Source organism: Canis lupus, chromosome 6 (assembly GCF_003254725.2).
Source record: "Canis lupus dingo isolate Sandy chromosome 6, ASM325472v2, whole genome shotgun sequence".
Taxonomy (NCBI): domain Eukaryota; kingdom Metazoa; phylum Chordata; class Mammalia; order Carnivora; family Canidae; genus Canis; species Canis lupus.
The window spans coordinates 25,562,013-25,582,675 of NC_064248.1; the positions used below are offsets into that span (position 1 = coordinate 25,562,013).

At 47.3% G+C, this 20,663-nt stretch overlaps 1 protein-coding gene across 6 annotated transcripts in view; it reads right to left on the bottom strand.

Moving 5' to 3' along the window:
* VPS35L (VPS35 endosomal protein sorting factor like) overlaps positions 1-20,663 on the bottom strand; it is a 115,511-nt gene that overhangs the window by 92,688 nt on the left and 2,160 nt on the right. For all 6 annotated transcript variants that reach the window (XM_025416373.1, XM_049110921.1, XM_035717448.1 and 3 more), the window contains 6 exons: positions 15,391-15,490; positions 12,775-12,930; positions 10,586-10,708; positions 8,438-8,462; positions 5,533-5,609; positions 1,635-1,763 (listed from right to left, as the gene is read on the bottom strand). In XM_025416373.1, the coding sequence (XP_025272158.1) occupies positions 1,635-1,763; positions 5,533-5,609; positions 8,438-8,462; positions 10,586-10,708; positions 12,775-12,930; positions 15,391-15,490 (610 nt within the window). The remainder of the gene's footprint in view (positions 1-1,634; positions 1,764-5,532; positions 5,610-8,437; positions 8,463-10,585; positions 10,709-12,774; positions 12,931-15,390; positions 15,491-20,663) is intronic.

The following is a 20,663-nucleotide window of genomic DNA, read 5'->3' on the forward strand; positions in this document are numbered from 1 at the left end:
CAGTAAAAAGTTACAAAGTATTGATATACTACAGCGTGGATAAACCTCAAACACGTAATGATAAGTGAAAGAATCCAGACTACATATTGAATGATCCCTATGCATAAAATATCCAGGCAAGGCGAATTTATAGTCAGAAAGCAGACTGGTGGTTTTCTGGGGCTGGAAGTGGCAGGGTCTGACTGCAAATAGGCCTGAGGGAATTTGAGGGAGGGGGGTAAGAAAATGCTCTAAAACTGAGTTGTGTAATAGTTGAGTAACTTACTAAAAATTACTGAAATACATTTCAGTAAAATTACTATACCAGAGGATCCCTTATCACAGAGCAAATAAGGTGAACTGTGCATATTTCTCCAGACTATGCCCCTTAAGACTCTCTTTTTTGGTTAAAGAAGCAGTCCTTAAAAAGTATGGAAAGTCAGTTACTATTCACCAGATGTGGAGTTAATGAAACACTTCCATGGTTCTTTCCTTTGAGAAGACAGGAATCAAATCTTCTCCAGATGTAAACTCTTGGACATCAAGTTCTCTACACTACAATTCTTTATGGGGAGATGTTGCCAATGAAAATACTTTAAAGAAGCACGTGTCAGTTTAGATATTTTCTTACTTGAGCCACTCAGCAAGCAACTCCCATCACGCATCCAGGATGAGAGAACTCTTCTTCAGGAGTATTTACTTTGTAAACTAATGACTGTGATCCAGGGGAAATGAGCTTGGGTTTGCCTCTGTCATGAAACACCACACACACACACACACACACACACAAAGCAATACAAAGTGTCATCTTAAAAGACTTCAAGTACCCAGTGTAAAGACTGCCAGACTCTAACCTTCTCTCCAAATAAAAAGGTGAGAAAACAAATGTCACACTGCCATGACGTCAAGAGCAGGACTGTCCTTTTGAAAACTAAAACGGCTGCTCAGAAATTTTGTGAACTCTGCTCTGAAAATCATAATGAACACATGAGTCCTTTTAGAGTGTACTTCTGAGCATGTTTTGCCAAGAGAAGATGATCTGACGGGTCAAGAAACAGAATAAGCTGTTTTCCTTACAAAACTTGATCTTGTGATCCAAGAGTTGTCACAGATCAGCAAATTTGGCAAAAAAAGGATTCAACAAATGTACCTCTCCTAACACCATAAACATGTTTTGTCACGTAATTATGCAGAATCTGAGCCAAAAATGCATATACCAGCGGCACAGAACAATTAGTCCCAAAAATACAAAGGAAATCTGATCAAGGAAAACCAAGACAGTTGGCCAATCTTTAGTCATACAAATCACAAACGTGTCAGCAGCTGTATCAGGGCCAGTGAACCTTGCAATCCACGGTGTATGTTGGGGGCGGGGGGATCATTAATTCCATAATCCAAGCTGAATGTCCTAGAACTGTGCAGTATACAACCTGTGCAGCTGTACATGGTGGCCCTGGGATTAGCCATCTCATAAAAACACAGATTTCACCATCATGGCCTTTCACAGGAAGTATGTGAAAATGGAACAAATGAAAAAAAAACTAGGGTAAGGCCCTGAAGGCAGGCCTCTGAAAAACCCTAATTATCTATAAAAGAATTTTACATAGGAAATTCTGAGGGGAAAAAAACAAAACAAAACAAACAGTAGACCTGACCTGGATGACTATTTTTAGAGCTTTCACTTTCTGGTCCGAGGCCCAGGCATCCTTCAGCGACTGGTTGAGCTCCTCTATGCGGTTCACATAATCCTGTTGAGTCAAATTCAACAGCTCCTTTTGGGATCCCTGTGGGCAGAAAGTAGGAAGGTGTAGGTATACAAGGAAAAAACATTATTTGGCCACTACCCCATGAACAATCCTGAGTATTAGCTGAGCTTTGGTCTCCAAGTCTTTTTCATACCCCCATCAGGACTGATAGCATCATCTTGCGACTAAAGAGGTTCTTTGAGTTTTCTGCAGACAGGCAAAGTGCAGGCACTCAGCCTGGCCTTGGAGCAAGTCAGACCTAAGTCAACCCCCAGCTCGGCAACTTACTGGCTGTCTGATTCCAAGTGAGCTACTTCCTCCCAAAGCCTTGTCTTTAACAAAGAACAGGACTCACCTCATTCAACAAATAATCAGTGGGATCTACCTTGAGCCAGGCTTGGGACAGCAGATGCCCAAGACACAAGGATGAGCAAAAAGACATTATTTCTGCACTTAACGGAGTTTAATGTACAAAGGATGAGATGGATATTAATATAAACGGAGATAAAAGCTCCAGAAGAAACAATTCTATGAAAACCTCTATTATAGTTCACTGAATCTGAGGTGCCCCTTGTTTTGGAGGGTTTTTTGTTGTTGCTGTTAAGATTTATTTATTTGAAAGAGAACACCAGACAGAGATAGAGTGAGTGCAACAAGCAGAGGGGAAGGGCAAGGAGAGAAGGAGAGAGAGAAGCAGGCCATCCTCACTACCCCCACCGCCAAGCAGGGGGCCCAACACGTGGCTCGATTCCAGGACCCTGGGATCATGACTCGAACCAAAGGCAGACATTCAGCAGACTGAGCCATCCAGGAGCCCCTGAGATGCCCCCTGGAAGAAGCACAATTTTTTGTGTACCACTAAGGAAGGAAAAAAAATGCCAATCACAGGCATGCATTGAGACACACAGCCCAATTTCAAGGATATTCAAACATGGTGGGAAACGTTTATCTCAGAATGGAAGAAATACAGTAACAAATAAATGGACTCCAGACTGGGGGGTCAAGAATGGTTTCCTGGAGGAAGGGATGCCTGAGGCACTCACAGGTGTGTAGGTGTTACCGGACAATAGGGAAAGTGGGGTGCAGGGGCTCTTAATAAGACCGGGGGGAGGGCCTTCAGAACAGAGAGCAGACCACAACAAAAAGCTGTGGCAGCAGGAAAGCAGGACCATCACAGGGATGAAATCAACAATGAATGTAAAGACTTAGCACAGCCTTTGGCACGTGGTACCTGCCCGTTAATCCTTGGCTGTTGTTAATGCGCTATTTACAAAGCTCACAGGAGTGAGGGTCATACTAATCCATACGAGATCAGGAACCCAATCTTTTTAAAATTATATATGTGTGTGTGTGTATACACACACACATAAATATATACACACACATACATATACATACACATACAGTTATTTTGGAGGGAGCGGTGAGAAAGAGAGAAAGCATGAGTGGAGGAGGAGGGGCAGAAGGAGAGGGAGAAGCAGACTCCCTGCTGAGCAGGGACCCTGACACAGGGCTCGATCACAAGACCAGAGATGATGACCTGAGCCGAAGGCAGATGTCCAACCAACTGAGCCACCCAGGTGCCCACTCCCAGTTTTTTTATATCAATGTTCCCTGGAATCCAAAGTGAAGAACTCTATTAAAGAAATACATGGGGATCCCTGGGTGGCGCAGCGGTTTGGCGCCTGCCTTTGGCCCAGGGCGCGATCCTGGAGACCCGGGATCGAATCCCACATCGGGTTCCCGGTGCATGGAGCCTGCTTCTCCCTCTGCCTGTGTCTCTGCCTCTCTCTCTCTCTCTCTCTGTGACTATCATAAATAAATAAAAATTAAAAAAAAAAAAAAAAAAGAAATACATGCAGATGGTTCAGGAAATTTGGACCGATCCCAACTGGCCCCTGGAACTGCAAGATAGGGTTCCTCTTTGTCCCTCTGTAGTAGGAAGGGCCACGTGACTAATTTGGGCGAACGGACTATGAGCACAATGGCATGTGTCCCTTCTGGGCAGAGGTGGTGAGAAGTGACCCTTTTCCCCCTAGAAACCATCTCCTGAGATGGCAGCTCTCAAGACGGTGGTGTGTCTGTCACCTTCAGTGGACGAGTAAGGGAAGGAAGAAATAAACTTTTGTTCTGTGAAGCCATGGAGATAGTGGAGGTTCATTTGTTAGCTCAGTATAACCCAGCCTTGCCCTGACTCCTAAGCAGTGCCCGCCTGGAAGCCACAGGGCAGCCATCTGCTGCTGCGAACAAGGAGAAGCCAGAAAAATCAATCTGCAGTGGCGAAAGAGGGGGCAGGGCGAGGAAGGACAGGTATAGAGGCAGTGACAGGAGGCTACAGAGAACTGAGTGGCAGAGGACAGATGCCTAGGTGTCTGAGTGATTCTCTAGCTCCTGGTTCCAGACCGCTGTGCCCTTGGGTTCAGGGTAATGTCACCGTGTTCTTCAACAGAGCCCCCATTTGCAACTGACGCCAGCTCAAGTGACATTCAGATTGAAGAGCTTTGATTCAAATGCTCAGCAGTTCCCCTCCTGCCCGCCAAGGTTGGCTGAGGATACACAGACCAAGGCTCCCCGGGCACCTTAATTCAAAATGTGTTCCTTCTGAATTGGGAAATAAGGTAGCAGACTAAGAGACTTTGCTGAGCACCCAGCAGCTGTGGTCTCAGAGCTGGAAGGACCTTGAACCAAGGGACAAGATGCAGGACAGAGCGATGGCTCCTGCCACCACACGGCCCTTTGTGGATTTCAAAGCATCACCATTCGGTCCATACAACCATATTGGTTACCCCCATGTTCTATTTAGGGAAGTGGAGATAGGAAAGGGGAATGCCCAAGGGCACCCTGCTAATCAGCTAGGGCCTCCAGAATCAGGGTAAGCCAGTGGTGACAACAATGAACACTCACAGCACATGCTGGGTGCTGAGTATAGGCACTTCATATACGTTAACTTATTTAATTCCTATAACAACCCTAAGAGGCAGGTATTAGACAGCATCCCCCATTTTACAGATAATCAAACTGAGGCACAGAGTTGTTAAGCGCATTGCCCCAAATCCTGGAACTGCCAAACGGTAGAGCCAAGATTCAAACTCAGACTGCCTGGCTCCAGAGTCTGTCTTACTTACATCCTTACTAGGATGCTAGGGCAGCTTCTCTAAGTGACATTCCAGAGGATGCAAACTCACTTGACGCCAGGGGCCAGGCTAGGGTGTTCATGAGTGAATCGGGACAGGAAGGACTATAGAACCTGGATGGCACAGGCCCTGGTTAAATGCAGGAACGTGTACCCATAGTTTTCAGGCGGAATTCAAAATATATAGATACATACGTATACAGGTACACATACACACACATTTGGATTTATATGCAAAATTTACCAATTTTTAAGAGCTGGCAAAGGAGTCACATTCTCTAAAAGCAGATTTTCTGAAAGATTCCTTTCTGCAAGCCAGCAGAGCAGCTACACGCAGCCTCTGTACAAGGTATGATCTTTATACTATGCGAGGCGCTTCCCAGGGAGGTGGCTCCAGCTGGCTTTTCCAATTAGACCCTGTCCCCACACAACCCGGGTGTGCTAGGCATCGCAGTGACAAGACGCCTTCAGAAAACCAGCCCAGGGCAGCTCCTGTGTGCTCAGCCAACTGCACCACTGGCAGCTTTCCCTGGATCGGTTGGTGCCTCGGGAGGAATGAGCACAATGCAAGGCTTGGGAATTAATCAAAGAGCAGCCACTGGGACGCAGCTCACTTGGCAGAGGAAACTAAAGCGCCGACCCTCCCCGCGCTCAGCAAATGACTTGCTCACTCACCTCCTCAAAGTCATCCAGCTCCTCCAGCCTGGTGCGAACCTTCTCTGACATTGCGGATGTGGCAGTCCCGGCTTTGCCTAAACGGAATGGATTCATGTCACACAGGTGGCTTTCTCTGTCACCCACAACCCCAGGGGACGGCATCTTTCACTCTACACTTTATTCATCGTGAATAAGGAGGGCACAGAACAATTTCATTACAGACAACTCTGAGATGGTTATATAAGGATGTCGTTTTCACAAAAGTCCCACTGGCAACGTTTTTGCTGAGCCTCGGACTAACCATTCGGGCCAGCCTCGAAGTGGTTCCCCTCCACTGGATATTTACAAACTTTTCACTGAATCATTTGTTTCCTAAAGAAAGCCAGAAGAGAGAAGGATGCCAAAAATCCATCACGCAATTGTCTTCCACCAACAAAAGGCCCTCTCAGCCTCAGCGCAGGACTGTACTCTGCTCCTAAAACCACCACCTCACTGTCTGCCCAGCACCAGGGCTTCAAAGCTCTCTCTCCATGCAAACGGGGCTGGCCAGGCCTCCTCCCATCACCTGTCAGCACAGATGTCTGCCGTCCCATCCAGCTGCCAGCTGGCCCTCTGGCACCCCTCAACTCAGAAACCTTCCCCCGTCTGAAAGGGGCTTCTGTTCTGTTCTAGATCTGAGGTCCTCCTCCTGCCACCCAAACTCACTCTCAGGAACGGAAGTTCATTCTTTGAAGGCACCGGCTTTTTAGATCTGGTATAAACTCAAAGATCTGTCTGGGGTCAGGCTGAGAGCATGGTACAGTTATTTAATTACTAATGAATGACTACAAGTTTCCAAATAATGTTTTTCTTTTACCTCATTTCTACTTTTCCTTCAATTTGAAATATAATACATAGAGAAAATGCACACGTGTATATTTTAACAGATAACCAAAACACCTTGGGACCACCACCCAGGCCGATACGGCCTTGCTTCCTATTCACCATTATCTTTAGTCGATAAAATTGACCTTTGTTGTTGCACAGAGCTGGTGCCCTACTGTTTATTTTCCACCGTGTGACTACACCACAGTGCATTTCTTATTCTACTGCTGATGGATGTTTGAGTTATCTCCTGTTTGGGGCTACCGTGAACAACGCTGCTATGAACGTTTCTGTGTCTCCTGGTTCATATACGCACGTTTCTTCAGGGCAGTGCCTTCTCAGACTTTTACAGGAATCACTCAGATGAGTTAGCATGTGGATTCTGATTTTCAGTAAGACTGGCAGAGCCTGGGACACCTGGGTGGCTCAGCGGTTGAGCATCTGCCTTTGGCTCAGGGCGTGATCTCGGAGTCCTGGGATCGAGTCCTACATCGGGCTCCCTGCACAGAGCCTGCTTCTCCCTCTGCCTCTGCCTCTCTCTCAGTGTGTCTCTCATGAATAAATAAAATCTTAAAAAAAAAAAAGACTGGCAGAGCCTAAGACTCTGCACGTCTAATGACTCCCAGGTGATGTCAATGCTACTAGCCCTTGGACCACACTTTAAGAAAAACATAGGTTTGGGTAGAGTTGGAAAAATGCTTCCTTTCTGAAAAGGACCAAGATACTTTAGGTTTTGTGAGTCAAAGAGTCTCTGTTTTAACTACTCAATTCTGCCATCACAGCACAAAAGCAGCCAGACAATAGGTTACCAAACTGGTACGGCTGTATTCTAATAAAACTTTATTTACAAACTTAAACAGGGGCCAGACCTGCCTGCAGGACACAGTTTGCTGATTTCTGATCTAGAGTGTATCCTAATAGTAGAATTGCTGGGTCAAAGGGCTGGCCCAACTTCATTTTTAATAGATATCACAGAAGCGCTTTATACAGTGGTTTTTACCCTCCCACTGACAGCATTAGAGCTCCTGTTACTATTACCTCCTCAACAGCAAGTAATCTCATCTTGAGAAAGACTCAGTCTTTCTGGTCTTTCCAAACTGGCAGACATGGAACAGTATGATTTACTTTTTCGTGGTTTGTTGTCCACATTACAGCCCTACCAAAGGTGCTCCCACTCTCTTGATTACTAAAGTGTTGCCCGCCCGTGCAGAGAAAGGGGAGAGCTGAATCTGCCATACTAGTGATTTGCATCCCAGTGGTACGTGAGCTGTGTCAGCTGCCTCCCAATCACCTGGGAGCTTCAAAAAAGCACTTCCCAGGGGTGCCCTGGTAGCACAGTCAATTAAGCATCCAATTCCTGGTTTCAGCCCAGGCTGTGATCTCAGGATCGTGAGACTGAGCCCCACGTTGAGCTCTGCACTCAGCAAGGAGTCTGCTTAGGACTCTCTCCCTCTGCCCTGCCCTCAACACCGCATGCACGTGTGCTCTTTCTCAAATAAAGAAATAAATCTTTAAAAAATGCAATAGCTGGATCTTACTCCTCAAGATAAATTCAGTAAGTGGAGTGGGGCCCAGGGGTCTATTTGGATAAAAGTTGCTCCGGTGACCCTGTTGCACAGCTAGCTTGAGGCAAAATGGTGCAGAGCTTCTGACCCTGTGTCCTGGCAGAAGAAACTGAGGACTGCAGTGTTCAGGGACCAGTGGCTGCTGAGACTGCTCCTGTCCCCAGCGCATCTGCCTTCTCACAAGGGATAAAGACCAAAGTAAAAGAGCTCTGAAAAGGAGAGTTTTAACTGTTTCCCAGCTGCTGAGGAGGTACTTGGAGTGGAGTCTATTGCTCTATAGCTAAAACCAGTGAGCTGATATTTTACTCTTAGTCACTTTGGTCTCTCCCCCCACCCCCCACTCATCACATAAATATGTATAATCTAGGCAATAACAGCTTTCATGGAATTAAACACCAGACTGGATTTCACAATCATTTTTTTTTCTTTGTAAAATTATACGAATGGTTATGGGAGGATTCCCCTTCAAGATAGAAACAACAGCAAAAACTCACCTTTTTCAGATCCCATAAACAGATTCTGCAGAGGCAAAAATAACTTGTTACTATTTATCAAAACTTACTAGTTTCTGCAATGACAACAAGAAAACCTCATAAGGTACTTAATTACTCAGGTAGCACCATGACAACATGACCCTTTGGTTTCCAACAGAACTACTTACTGATCCAAATGAGAAATAGAAAATATTTAATCAAAGGAGGAAAACACAGCTCACTGGAAACCACTGGAGTTTCAAATTAATACACAATCCAGGATGCCAAGAAATGGCAAAATTTTCAGGCCAAGGGACATCATGGGGTAGTATTCAGGTTCTCTAAATCAGGGTTTCACAACATTGGCACTACTGACATTACAGGCCAGAAAATCCTGTTGTGTGGAGGCAGCCCCCAGGCACTGGAGGATGTTTAGCAGTGTCCCCGGTCTCTACCTGCTAGATGCCAGTAATACCCCCACAGTTGTGACAACCAAGAATGCCTCCAGACAATGCCACGTGTCCCCTGGGAGGCATAAAATTACTCTTGGTTGAAAAAAAAAAAAAAAAATCACTGCACTAAAATGACTCAATGCATTCAGAAAATTAGAACTAAACCACCAGTCCAGCCACTCTGCCTGCACCCTGCTCCCCTAGTACAAGCCCTGAGAGGAAGTGAGTGGAGAGACATCATAGCAGAGCCTTCCCAGATGCCCAACAGGCTCACTCTTTCCTCCCTATGCACGGCCCCGATTTCTGATGGGCACACTGGTCACCATTTCCCGGCTTCCCTTCCACCTGTGTCTGGCCTGTGACAACCTTCAAGACAAGTGTGATAAGGTGTGTGTGGAAGGGGACTCTGGGAGAGGTCCTCAAATGACCCAGGGTGCATCCCACTTTCCCTCCTCCTCCTAACAATGTGGCCACGAGGGGATGCTGATCACAGCAGGGCAGCAGGGCAGAAAGAGCTGCCCAACCAGCCCTGGACTACCCACCTCTGGGCTGCTTTTCAGTGTCAAGAGAGAAGCATCACTCTTGCATCTGTCACTAGCAAAGGCTTCAGTTATAAGCTCCTGAACCTTGACCTCAATAACCCAGGCATTACTCTTTCCTTGTTTGGGCTCGGCTCGAAGCCTTTCACCACAGGAGCCACTTGCTGGATCCAGGGTCAGCTCTCTCTCTCTCCCCCACATATGCCCCCAGCACAAGCCAATGACGTTGCCTCAAGGCCACCCAAAGAAACAGCAAACTTCCAGTTCTGGAACACCTGAGCTACAGCAAGAAGTAAACCTTCTTTGGCGTGGCGGGATCCTCACGTCCTAACTCAGACCTCCCCAGAGATGAGGCTCCGCTGTTCCAATTCTTCCTCTGAACTGTGCCAGAGCCCTGATTCTTAGCCCATTTTTTGAGAAACCAATCAGTACATTTTTCTCCCAACTAACGCTGGCACAATGAGGGAGACACACAGAGCGCAGGAGTTGGGGCAACATTAACTTCAATGCTGCAATTTATAAGAAATCAGTATTTGGTCTGGATCCTGTTCCTGGCACAGAAGCTCCTACTACCCTTGGAATTCCCTAAGTGTTGAGTGGCAAAGTATTTTCTGTTATGTTAATTGACTTTTGGATCCACCTAAAGTTGGGAACTGGTTTCCCAGGGAAGCAAACGTGATTAAAGGGCTGGAACTTTCCATTTCTCCAGGGAGGAGAGAGGGCCTGGAAGTTGAACTAGTCAACAATGGCCAATGATTTAAACAATCGTGTCTATGCAATGAGGCCTCTTCAAGTGGATGCTGATTCAAGGCCTTCAGTATCTTTGTAATCTAGTGAGTAAACTGGCTTCCTGAATTCTGGGAGCCACCCAGCAAGTTAACCGAACCCAAGGAGGAGGTGGTGGGAATCTGATGCACAGCCAGATGGCCAGGCTTGTGAAGTGGGAGAAAGCATTGAGGGACCAGGCCCTTAACCTGTGGGAACTGATGCAATCTCCAGGCATCTCTCTGTGTCAGAAAGGAGTTGAGCTGCAGGACACCCAACTGGCATCAGAATTTTCCCTATGCTTGACATGGGGGAAAATCCTACACACACAAAAAAGGCAGAATCACAGTAACAAAAAGAAATTACTACTAAGTCTGAAGCAGGCCCTGGGAGAAGAGTGTACTGGTACTCACGATGGAGAGCTTTTCTGTGGTGGTGTACCGGGCAAGGATTTCTCCTCGTTTGCTAGCCCAGGGCTCAAAGTCTGATCCTACGATGGAGTTCTCATCTCTGTCTCGTCTCTTTCTAGAGCTGTCCTAAAAAAAGGCAAGACAAGTTCTCAGCCACAGTATCATTTCAGTCTTTAAAAGCAAAATAAAAGCAAACAAGGTGACTGTAGTTGATAACACAGTATAGTAAAAACTGAAATTTGCTAGGAAAGTAAAACTTAAATGGTCTTACCAAATTAAAAAAAAAAAAGGTAATGATGTGAGGTGACAGATGTAATAACTAACTTGATGGTGGAAGTGTTTTCACAGTGTATAGAAATATCAGTCACAAATGGCTGACTCTTGGTTTCGGCTCAGGTCATAATCTTGTGGTGGTCGTGGGATGGAGCCCCACCACAGGCTCCAAGCTCAACGGGAGTCTCTCTCCCTCTGCCCACCTCCACTCATGCTTTAAATTAATCTTTAAAAAAAATAACAACTCATCATGTTGACACCTTAGATGTCTAACAATTTCGTCAATTATATCTCAAAGCTAAAGAAAAAAGTTTAAGCAGAAGGCAGACAGTCCCTCACTGCAGAATAAAACAGATCTGTCTAAAGGTTTGGTGGATAAAATATTTTTCAGGCCAGTTCACCACAAATGGCTAATAAACCGATCAAAAGACACTCAAACTCATTTAAGAATCAAGGAAAGGCACATGGCAAGTGATCATTTTTTGACCACCAAAATGGCAGAGTTACAATGCACGGTACTATCCCAGTTGGCAAGGACATGGTTAGACAGGCCCTGCTGGTGGTCCTATCACATGGTGAAGCCTTTCTGGAAATGATACAGCAGTAGCCTCAAAACCTGATATACACATTGCTGTAGCCCAGTACTGTGCTTCTAAGAAGTTATCCTGCAGGGGGTGCCTAGCTGGCTGAGTTGGTTGAATGTGTGACTTGTGATCTTGGGGTTGGGAGTTCGAGCACCATGTTGGGTGTAGAGATTACCTAAACATAAAATCTTTAAAAATATAAAATAAAAAAGAAATTATCCACTGAAATCCAGCACGTGTGTACCCAGACATGGATCTGTTAAAGGCCCATGGCCGAGATGAGGGAACACCGGAAACAGTCCATGTGTCTAGCATCAAGGAGGTACTACTCATTCTTTAGGATGCAATGCAGCCATTCAAAATAAAAAGACTGCTCCCAGGGGCACCTGGGTGGCTCAGTGGTTGAGCGTCTGCTTTTGGCTCAGGTCGTGATCCAGGGGTCCTAGAATCAAGTCCCACATCAGGCTCCCTAGAGGGAGCCTGCTTCTCCCTCTGCCTATGTCTCTGCCTGTCTCTCATGAGTAAATAAATAAAATCTTAAAAAAAAAAAAAAAAAAGCCTGCTCCCTAAGTACAAACACAGAAAGTTCTCCCAGATACTTTGTCAAGTTGGGGGGCGGGGGGAAGTATAACTATAGTTCAATTTACATTAAAAAAAAAAAAAAGTAAACGGATGTGGACAATGCCAGCACAGAATGATGGCTCAGAGTGTGAGCTGTGAAGTCAGCCTGGCTGGGTCTGAAGTCCAGCATATACTTGATCTTCCTCCACATGGGCCTCCTCAGAACACCTGCCACACAGCAGCGTGAGCACTAGGAACACACTGAGCAATGCCCACCTTGCAGCAAGGAAATCCTATTACTGCTGTGGTTGTTACTCAGATGGGAAGATGTGTGTAGATATTCAAAAACTACCCTATGTCTATATCTATGAAAATACACACAAAAAAAGTGATAGAAGTAGACGCCGAAAACACTGATCACTGATGACCTCGAAGGCAGGCCAACAGGATGAGGGCTTCACTGGCAGGGTTTGACTCCCTTACATGCAAAACCAGTGATTTACTTACATGATTACCTAATTAGAAAAAAGAAGAAGAATTACTATGGGTGAAATGAAAACCAAGAATGAATTTTGAAGTGGCTTAATAAAGAAAGGAAGAAGCTTCCAGGAACCGCACCAGCCTCTAAGTGGGGGAACGCGGCCTCCATAAGCAGGACCCTGTGGGCCTGTGGATCATCTGAACTGTTACAGACATAACACCCTTGTGCCAATTAAAAAACAAAAAGATGAAAAGTCACCCTGCCCCCAGACGGACCCCCGTGGGCAGTGTTACCGTGGCTGCGGGCTCAGCAGTGGCTGCGAACATGGAGAGGGGGTCAGTCCCATCCAGCACGCTGCTCAGCGGGTCCACCACGGAGCTGGAGGACGAGGAGGACGTGGAAGACGTGCTGCCTTTCCGGCTCACTTTCTTGGTCTTTGACTCTGTGACCTGAGGGGAAAACCACGAGCAGGTAAAGTACAAGTTCCCCAAGACTTTTCCCAGAGAAACACTCACCTGCGTTTTTCCCTCATTCCCTTGGCTGAAGTGACCATTGCCCTGAGCAGGGATGCTTACGTTTTTGTGACAATCTGACATGACTCAGAACCCAGCTGTGGAGGAAGGGAAGGCAGTGGGGGGCGCTGGCGGGAGGAGGAGACGGGGCCTAGAGGACTCAGGAGGTGGGACATAACCGCATCCCCATAGGACCCTCTTACTCAGAGCCTTCCCCAGGGAAGCAGCATCCACATCACCTGGAAGCTGTTCAAAAACGCGGACTCCTAAGCTCCACTGCATCAGAACCTGCATCTTCACAAGACGGTCCTGTCGTTCATGAGGTGCAAGGTCCTGGGAGGGTCATGAACCAGGGGACGTGAGATCCCAGGGCTGTCATGCCTGGGACGGTCATCATGGGGCTGCCGAGCTGCATCATCCAGTACTGCAGAGTACTGGATGTCCTGCCTTCCTTTTTTGAAGAGATTCCTAATGCCACATGCTGGTCAGTATTGGGGGCGCAGCGGAGTGTTGGGACGTGAAGCCATGTCCTTGTCCCACTGGCCTCTAACTCTCCCCGACTTCAGAAGACCAGACCAGGGCCGACCCTCTGAACCAAGAGGATCCAACCAGAGTTTCTCTGCTGAAAATTTAGGACCAAATCCAGAAAGGCTAGTTGGGCTCCACTCTCCTTTTGAAATGAGGAAACTATGAAAGCCCAGGGGCCAGGGCTGATGGACAGTAATGGCCAGTCTGAGAAGGTATCCATCGGAAGATGGGGAAAACCCGTCTTGAGAGAAAGAAAGAGAGTGAGAGAGAGAACTGGATGTTCTACTCCAAATGATGGAGAAGATGGGATTCGAGACCTGAGTGGCCTTCATCCCTGATTCTGGGAAAGGAGGCTCTAGACCTTGGAGTGGCCATCATTCACGAGCCCCTCAGTCACACCTGGGTTTATGCTGAGGGGCTGCAGCATGGTGGCTGCTCATGAGAAAGACGAAGCCTATGGGCACAACCAGGTGATCTCCGCCTGACCTCAGGGGAGGGAGGCTGGAGACCGGGTGCAACCACGTGGCCAGGGAATCACGCCATCACACCTACGTACTAAATCCCCAAGATGAAGTGTGGACGGTGGAGCTTCCTGGTTGGTGGACACATGATGTGTCCCCAGGTAGAGGACACAGAGCTTGCTGTGGTCCCAGACCTTCCTGGACCTCACCATAAGTCTCCCTCAGCTGGCTGCCCCTCATTGGTATCCTTTATATAAAAACCTAAGTACAGTGCTTTGCTGAGTTCTCTGAGTTGTTCTAGCAAGTTATCAAGCCTGAGGGAGATCTTGGGAAACCCCTGGATTTGCAGCCAGTTGGTCAGGCATGCAGTTGGCCTGGGGGTCCCCCAAATTTGCAGTGGGTGTTTAAAGCAAGGGGCATCTTCCTGAAGACCTTGCCCTAAACCCAGAGGGTCTGACACCCACCTCAGATGATTTGGTCAAGTGCCTCCTACTAGTGCACACCTGTCATTCTGTCTGCCTGGCATCTGTGCCTCCACCTCCCAGGCTCCCAGTTGTGTTTTCTTTGGGAAGGCAACCCTCCCCGACTCTCAGCTCCCACAGGCCTAGTGGGGTGGGGTAGTGCCCACCCAATCAGCCAGCACATTCTACTCCCTAGTCACCAGAGTGAGCCAGGAAGGGACACAGAACCCAACTGGGCAACAGAAACTGCCAGAGGAGAGAGTCTCCCTGCTGCTGCCATCACTCAGCCACTGGATGCAAGCCTGGAGCTGCTGCCCAGGTCTATCTCCAGGCGAGTGAGTTCCTGAGAACAGACCGACCCACTGGTGGGTCAGCCGTGGTGGCACAAGCCCACGGGGCCTGGCAGGGCCTTGGAAGGCAGAAGCTCCATCTAGGCTCCCCTGCCTTATGGAACGGCCTCTGTGTATTCTCAGGCTCTCTGCCATTACAGAACGTCACGTCCCTGCTACCCGTGGTCTATGCCTATTGCCCTCATCCCACACATGATGACAAGCACGTAGCTTCTACTACTTACTGATCAAATGACACTAACCCAGAAGCGAAGGACCATCTACGTCACTTGCCCACTTTCTGGTTTGTTTTTTTAACTAACTCACAAGCCGACAAAGACGGTACCCAAGGACAGCATCCTCAACTAGTCATCGGAGAGATTCTTATATTCCACATGGGCAAGTTTAGAAGGTATTTGGTTTACAGCTCCCCATTAGAAATAAAGGCAGCCCATGGCTCGTGACAACCTCGCAAGTGGGAGAAAGGGCAGAATGAACACGATGGTGGGAGATAAACAGGCAAAAGCGCTACTGCCAGCAAACGGCAAAGCCCCAGGAACCCAACCTGTGATTTCGTGGAGTAAGAATGGCAGTTTGAGAGGCCCGTGACAAACTCACAGTTATAGGCTTCAGCGGGTGATAGTCTCCAAACTCCAAGGGCACAGCCTCCAGGCGGCATGACGCAAACTCAGCCTTGTAGTTCCTGCTTCTGGAATGCCTGGCAAACAGCAAAACCCAGAAAACGATCAGCTGAGGGACACATCTAACACACCAGAACTGTTCGCTCAGACTCCCTCAAGGATATGGCCGTCTGTAGCAGAAGGTACCTCTACCCAGTCTGAGAAATGCTCAACAGAATTTTAACACTCAGTTCAAAGGCATCCGGGACCCGCAAGGCCAGATGCCAGAACCAGGGGCGTTCAGTGAGGTGAGGCCAACTTTCCTCCCGGGCTCCTCCCCCTAGACAAGCAGAGCCCGAAGGAAGAGCTTCTTAGGAGAACAGGGTGCAGAGAAGTGAGAAATCTGGCCCTGGGGCTCCCTGCAAAGTGTTCACAAGAGCTGTAGAAAGCCAGAGAAAGAAGCTGGGCAGGAAGTAGACAAAGAGCACAGGGTTTTCATCAGTCTTGTGACAGGATCAGAGGATGGAAGTAAAACAGAATCCATGCTGATGCACAAGGGGAACAGACGGGAAGCCCGGCAAAGAGGGTGAGAGGCAGTAAGGGGCAGGGCGGGAAGGCCTAACACATGTACAACTAGAACCCCAGAGGGAGGAGAAAAAAGATGGGCAGAAACAGTATCTGAAGGATGACAGTGGAAACCAAGGACAACCAGCTACAGATTCAGGAAACACCTATGCCCCACGCAGGCCCTGTACAAAAGCAAATTGGAAACCATACTTAGGGCTTTGAGTAATATGGCTAAAAGAGAGGATTTCTTAGAAAGAAAAAAGAAAAAGACACAGTATTTTCAAAGAACGATTATTGTCTCAGCACAGAGATGAGAGCCGGCAGACAAAGGGATGATGTGCTCAAGTAGCAAAGAAATTAAATGCCAACCAAAAATTCCACACCTACTAAAACTACGCTGCAGTCCTAAGGGGTAGTTTCTCTGTCAAAGAAAACAAGAGGATTTGTGGGTGGTGGTGGGCGCCTGGGTGGCTCAGTTGGTGATCAGTTCATGATCTCAGTGTCCTGGGATTGAACCCCATTCATTGGTCTCCCAGCTCAGTGGGGAGTCTGCTTCTCCCTCTCCCTGCCACTCAACAGCCGCCCCCCCCCCCGCCCCTGCCAGCTCATGTTCTCTTTCAAATAAATAAATAAAGTCTTAAAAAAAAAAAAAAAAAAAAGAGGGCGCCTAGGTGGCTCAGTGGTTGAGCATCTGCCTTTGGTTCAGGTCATGATCCTGGGGTCCTGGGATCGAGTCCCGCATTGGGCTCCCTGCAGGGAGCCTGCCTCTCCCTCTGCCTAGGTCTCTGCATCTCTGTGTCTCTTGTGAATAAATAACTAAAATCTTTATTTATTTTTTTTTTAATTTTTATTTATTTATGATAGTCACAGAGAGAGAAAGAGAGAGAGGCAGAGACATAGGCAGAGGGAGAAGCAGGCTCCATGCACCGGAAGCCCGATGTGGGATTCGATCCCGGGTCTCCAGGATCGCGCCCTGGGCCAAAGGCAGGCGCCAAACCACTGCGCCACCCAGGGATCCCCAACTAAAATCTTTAAAAAGAAAAACAGAACAGCGTGTATAGCAGAATTATATTTTTTAAAAAAAGCTACATGTAGAAACAAAATGATCCCAACTGAAAAACATAGATATATGTAATATGCACATATATACGTACGTACCCATATGTACTGAATAAGTAATATATAATAAAATGTAAAGGTGTGGATAAAACCATATTATTGATTGTAAAGAATAATTTATGGTATTTAAAATACATGTAGAATTGAAACCGTATGACAGCTAGCACAGAAGAGGCGCTGTGGTCTGAATGTCTGTGCTCCCACCCCCCCCACCAAATCCACACATTGAAATCCTTGCTCCCAAAAATGATGGTGTTAGATAGAGGTGGGCCTTCAGGAAGTGAAGGGGTCATAAGGGAGGAGCCTCATGAGTGGGACCAGTGCTGGGAATAGGGACCCCCGAGAGCCCCCCCACCCCATGAAGATACCCTGTGCTGATGTCAGGATCCCACACTTCCAGCCTCCAGGAGAAACAAATCCTCTTGTTTAGAAGTTGCCCCATCTGTGATTTTTTTTTTTTTTTTTTTACAGTAGCCCCAATGGACTAAGGCAGGTAACTGGGACTGAGAAGTGGGGGTGCTGCTGTAACAAATACCTTGAAACGAGGAAGGGTTTTTTGAGACAGATGAGAAAAGCCATTGCCTTGGGGGGGACAGTCACAGGTGACTGCCGTGAGGGCAGGAGAGCTGCAGAGGAAGCCCCAACCCTCCTCCAGGAGGCACCAGCGGCTGCATCAGAAGCTGGCGAGGCCTCAGATGGCTCGGGACTGAGGACCATGGGCCAGGACATGGCCAGGTGATCCCGGTCACACTCAGGCAGGCAGCTCGGCAGGAGCGTGCTCACCTGCGGGTGCCCTGCGGGAGGCCGAACCCATGAGCAATGAAGCGGGGCAGGGGGTGAGGACACTCCCTACGCCGAGCGTTGTGGGAGCTCTTGAATAAGCACCCATAAAAAAAAGGAGAGAGAAGTGATTAAAAGCCGGAATGGCTCATCCAAAGGGAAACATTTTTAAAAACTTGGAAAGCACGCAGTCTCAAGGGGCACAGGGTCACCTTGCTCCTCAGCCTCCCAGTCCCCTGAACACGCCCCCACCCAGCCCCACGACTTATTAGTACTTGCCGGAACCCCAAATCCAACTGCACTGTGCAACCTGTAGGCCTGACTCAAGCTCCAATAACCCAGAAACCCAACTCAGGACAAGAGAACAGAGACCCCAGGACATTTCATTCCCATCCCTTTCTAAATACCTGTGGCTTTGAGAGCAGGAGGGGAGGAAGGCCACTCAACAATACAGGTGGATCTCTAATTTTTATTTTTTATATTTTGAAAGAAAAAAACCCTATTCATGATATATTGCCTAGTCTCTGCGGTCACACTCACCATACACTGAGTTCTCATCTCTCAAAAATACAAAATGCGGGATCCCTGGGTGGCGCAGCTGTTTAGCGCCTGCCTTTGGCCCAGGGCGCAATCCTGGAGATCCGGGATCGAGTCCCACATCGGGCTCCCGGTGCATGGAGCCTGCTTCTCCCTCTGCCTGTCTCTCTCTCTCTCTATCATAAATAATAATAAAAAAAAAATTTTTTTTAAATTTAAAAAAAATACAAAATGCTCTTTCAGGCTCCCTTTGATAGGCTGCCAGACAATCCTTGACTTAAAAAATAAACCAAGAAAAAAATAAAATAAACCAAGACCTGAAGAATAAATAAATTGGAACAGCAGCCATGACAGCCATAACAGAGGTTAAAAATCAAACGATGCTTGTCCTCCTTTCAGGTCATTCTTAACTTTATCAACAGAATTTTGAAAGGTTATTAGAATGAGTGGAAATGGAATCCGACCCGAAATTCAGTTGCAAAGGCTCCTCATCCCTGTCATGATTGTTAACAAATCAACCAACAGCTGACAAATGCATGGTATCAAAAAGAACAAGGTGCAGTGAGGGTGACACAACATGAGAGACACCTAACTCTGGGAAACGAACAAGGGGTAGTGGAAAGGAGGTGGGCGGGGGTTGGGGTGACTGGGTGACGGGCAATGAGGGGAGCACTTGGCAGGATGAGCACTGGGTGTTATATGTTGGCAAATTGAACTCCAATTAAAAAAAAAAAAAGAACAGGGTGACTGGATTCGCAAAATAAAAATAATAGTTCTCATTTATTATGTGCTTGCTGTATACAGGGATCCGGGTCAAGCCCTTTCTCCAGCACTTCCTCATTTAACCAACCCCCAGACACAGGTGCTATCATTACGCCCATTTTTCAGGTAGAGAAGCTGAGGCTTACAGTTGAGGTGACAACAGCAGGTACTTAGGGACTCAAGCAAACTGAGCTGGCCTCTCAGATGCAGGAGCTCTGCAGCCATCTGTGGGTCATCTTGAGAGTCTTAAGCCATTGTCTACTTTTGTCTATTTTCTCTTTAAAGGACCAAGCTTTGAAATAATTTTTGTTTTTAAGCTGAGGGGAGGTGAAGAAAAATACTTCTGAAAAACACCTTAAAAAAAAAAAAAAAACATTTACCCATTTTGAAATTCCATGTCAAACAGCTATATGCTGATCCTTGAGTCATTTCTTCCATTACTTTTCCTCAAATTGATTCTTGGGTCCTAACCAGTTTCCCAGTTTGAGATGCTACAGCAATGGTCTTCAAGGCCTGGGTCTTTGATAAGGCCAACAGTGCCCCCCAGTGGGCATTTATTCAAAATCCCTAGATTTTGCTTTTTTGCCCCAGAACAGAGCCAGCCCATGCAGCTGGTCAAAATCCCTCATGAATACCAGCTCCCAGCAACGCTGAAGGCTGGCGTGGATCCTTGGCAGCCACCCATCATTTCCCACCTGCGCTCCTGGCTGGGCCCAGCTGCTGGCTACTAAAGTGAGGCCCACAGATCACTTAGCAAGGGCATCACCTGGGGAGTGTGGCAACCCCACAGATAGGGATCTCCAGGTTAGCACAGCCCCCAGAGTGATTTATACCCACATTAAAGGTTGACCACTCCCTATTTTCCAATTACTTACATCTGGTATCATGGATGCATAGAAATTCCATTAGCAAGTAAATCTCCTTATGCTGGAAATCCCGAAATCCACCAAATACCTTTTGCTGGTTATTTTCATTTGTAAGTGATTTTTAAGTGACTAATGACATCATCTGGCCAGTTTCTTCTCCCACAATCATGATATACCCTCCCTCCCCCCACCCCAACTCCTCAAAAAGTCTTCAAGTGATATAGAAATTCTTGACTTGAGGGATTCCTGGGTGGCTCTGCAGTTTAGTGCCTGCCTTCGGCCCAGGGCGTGATTCTGGGGCCCCGGGATCGAGTCCCACGTTGGGCTCCCTGGATGGAGACTGCCCCTCTCTCTCATGAATAAATAAAATCTTAAAAAAAAAAAAATTCTTGACTCAAAAGCGGGCGTTTTTATGGGCATTCTTACCACAGGATTAAATACGAAAGGTGACCCACAGCGTACTGTACACCACAGATGTTAGCCCAGGATATAACATAATCAGGGATAATGAAGTGTGGGTGCAAAGAGCCATTCTGGGGAGGCTTGTGACAACGCAGTGGGGTTTGGGGAGCCCTGCACCTGAGTCTACAGCCCAGGGCCTGGATGGAGGTCCAGCTGCTGCTGATGGTTAGGAGCACAG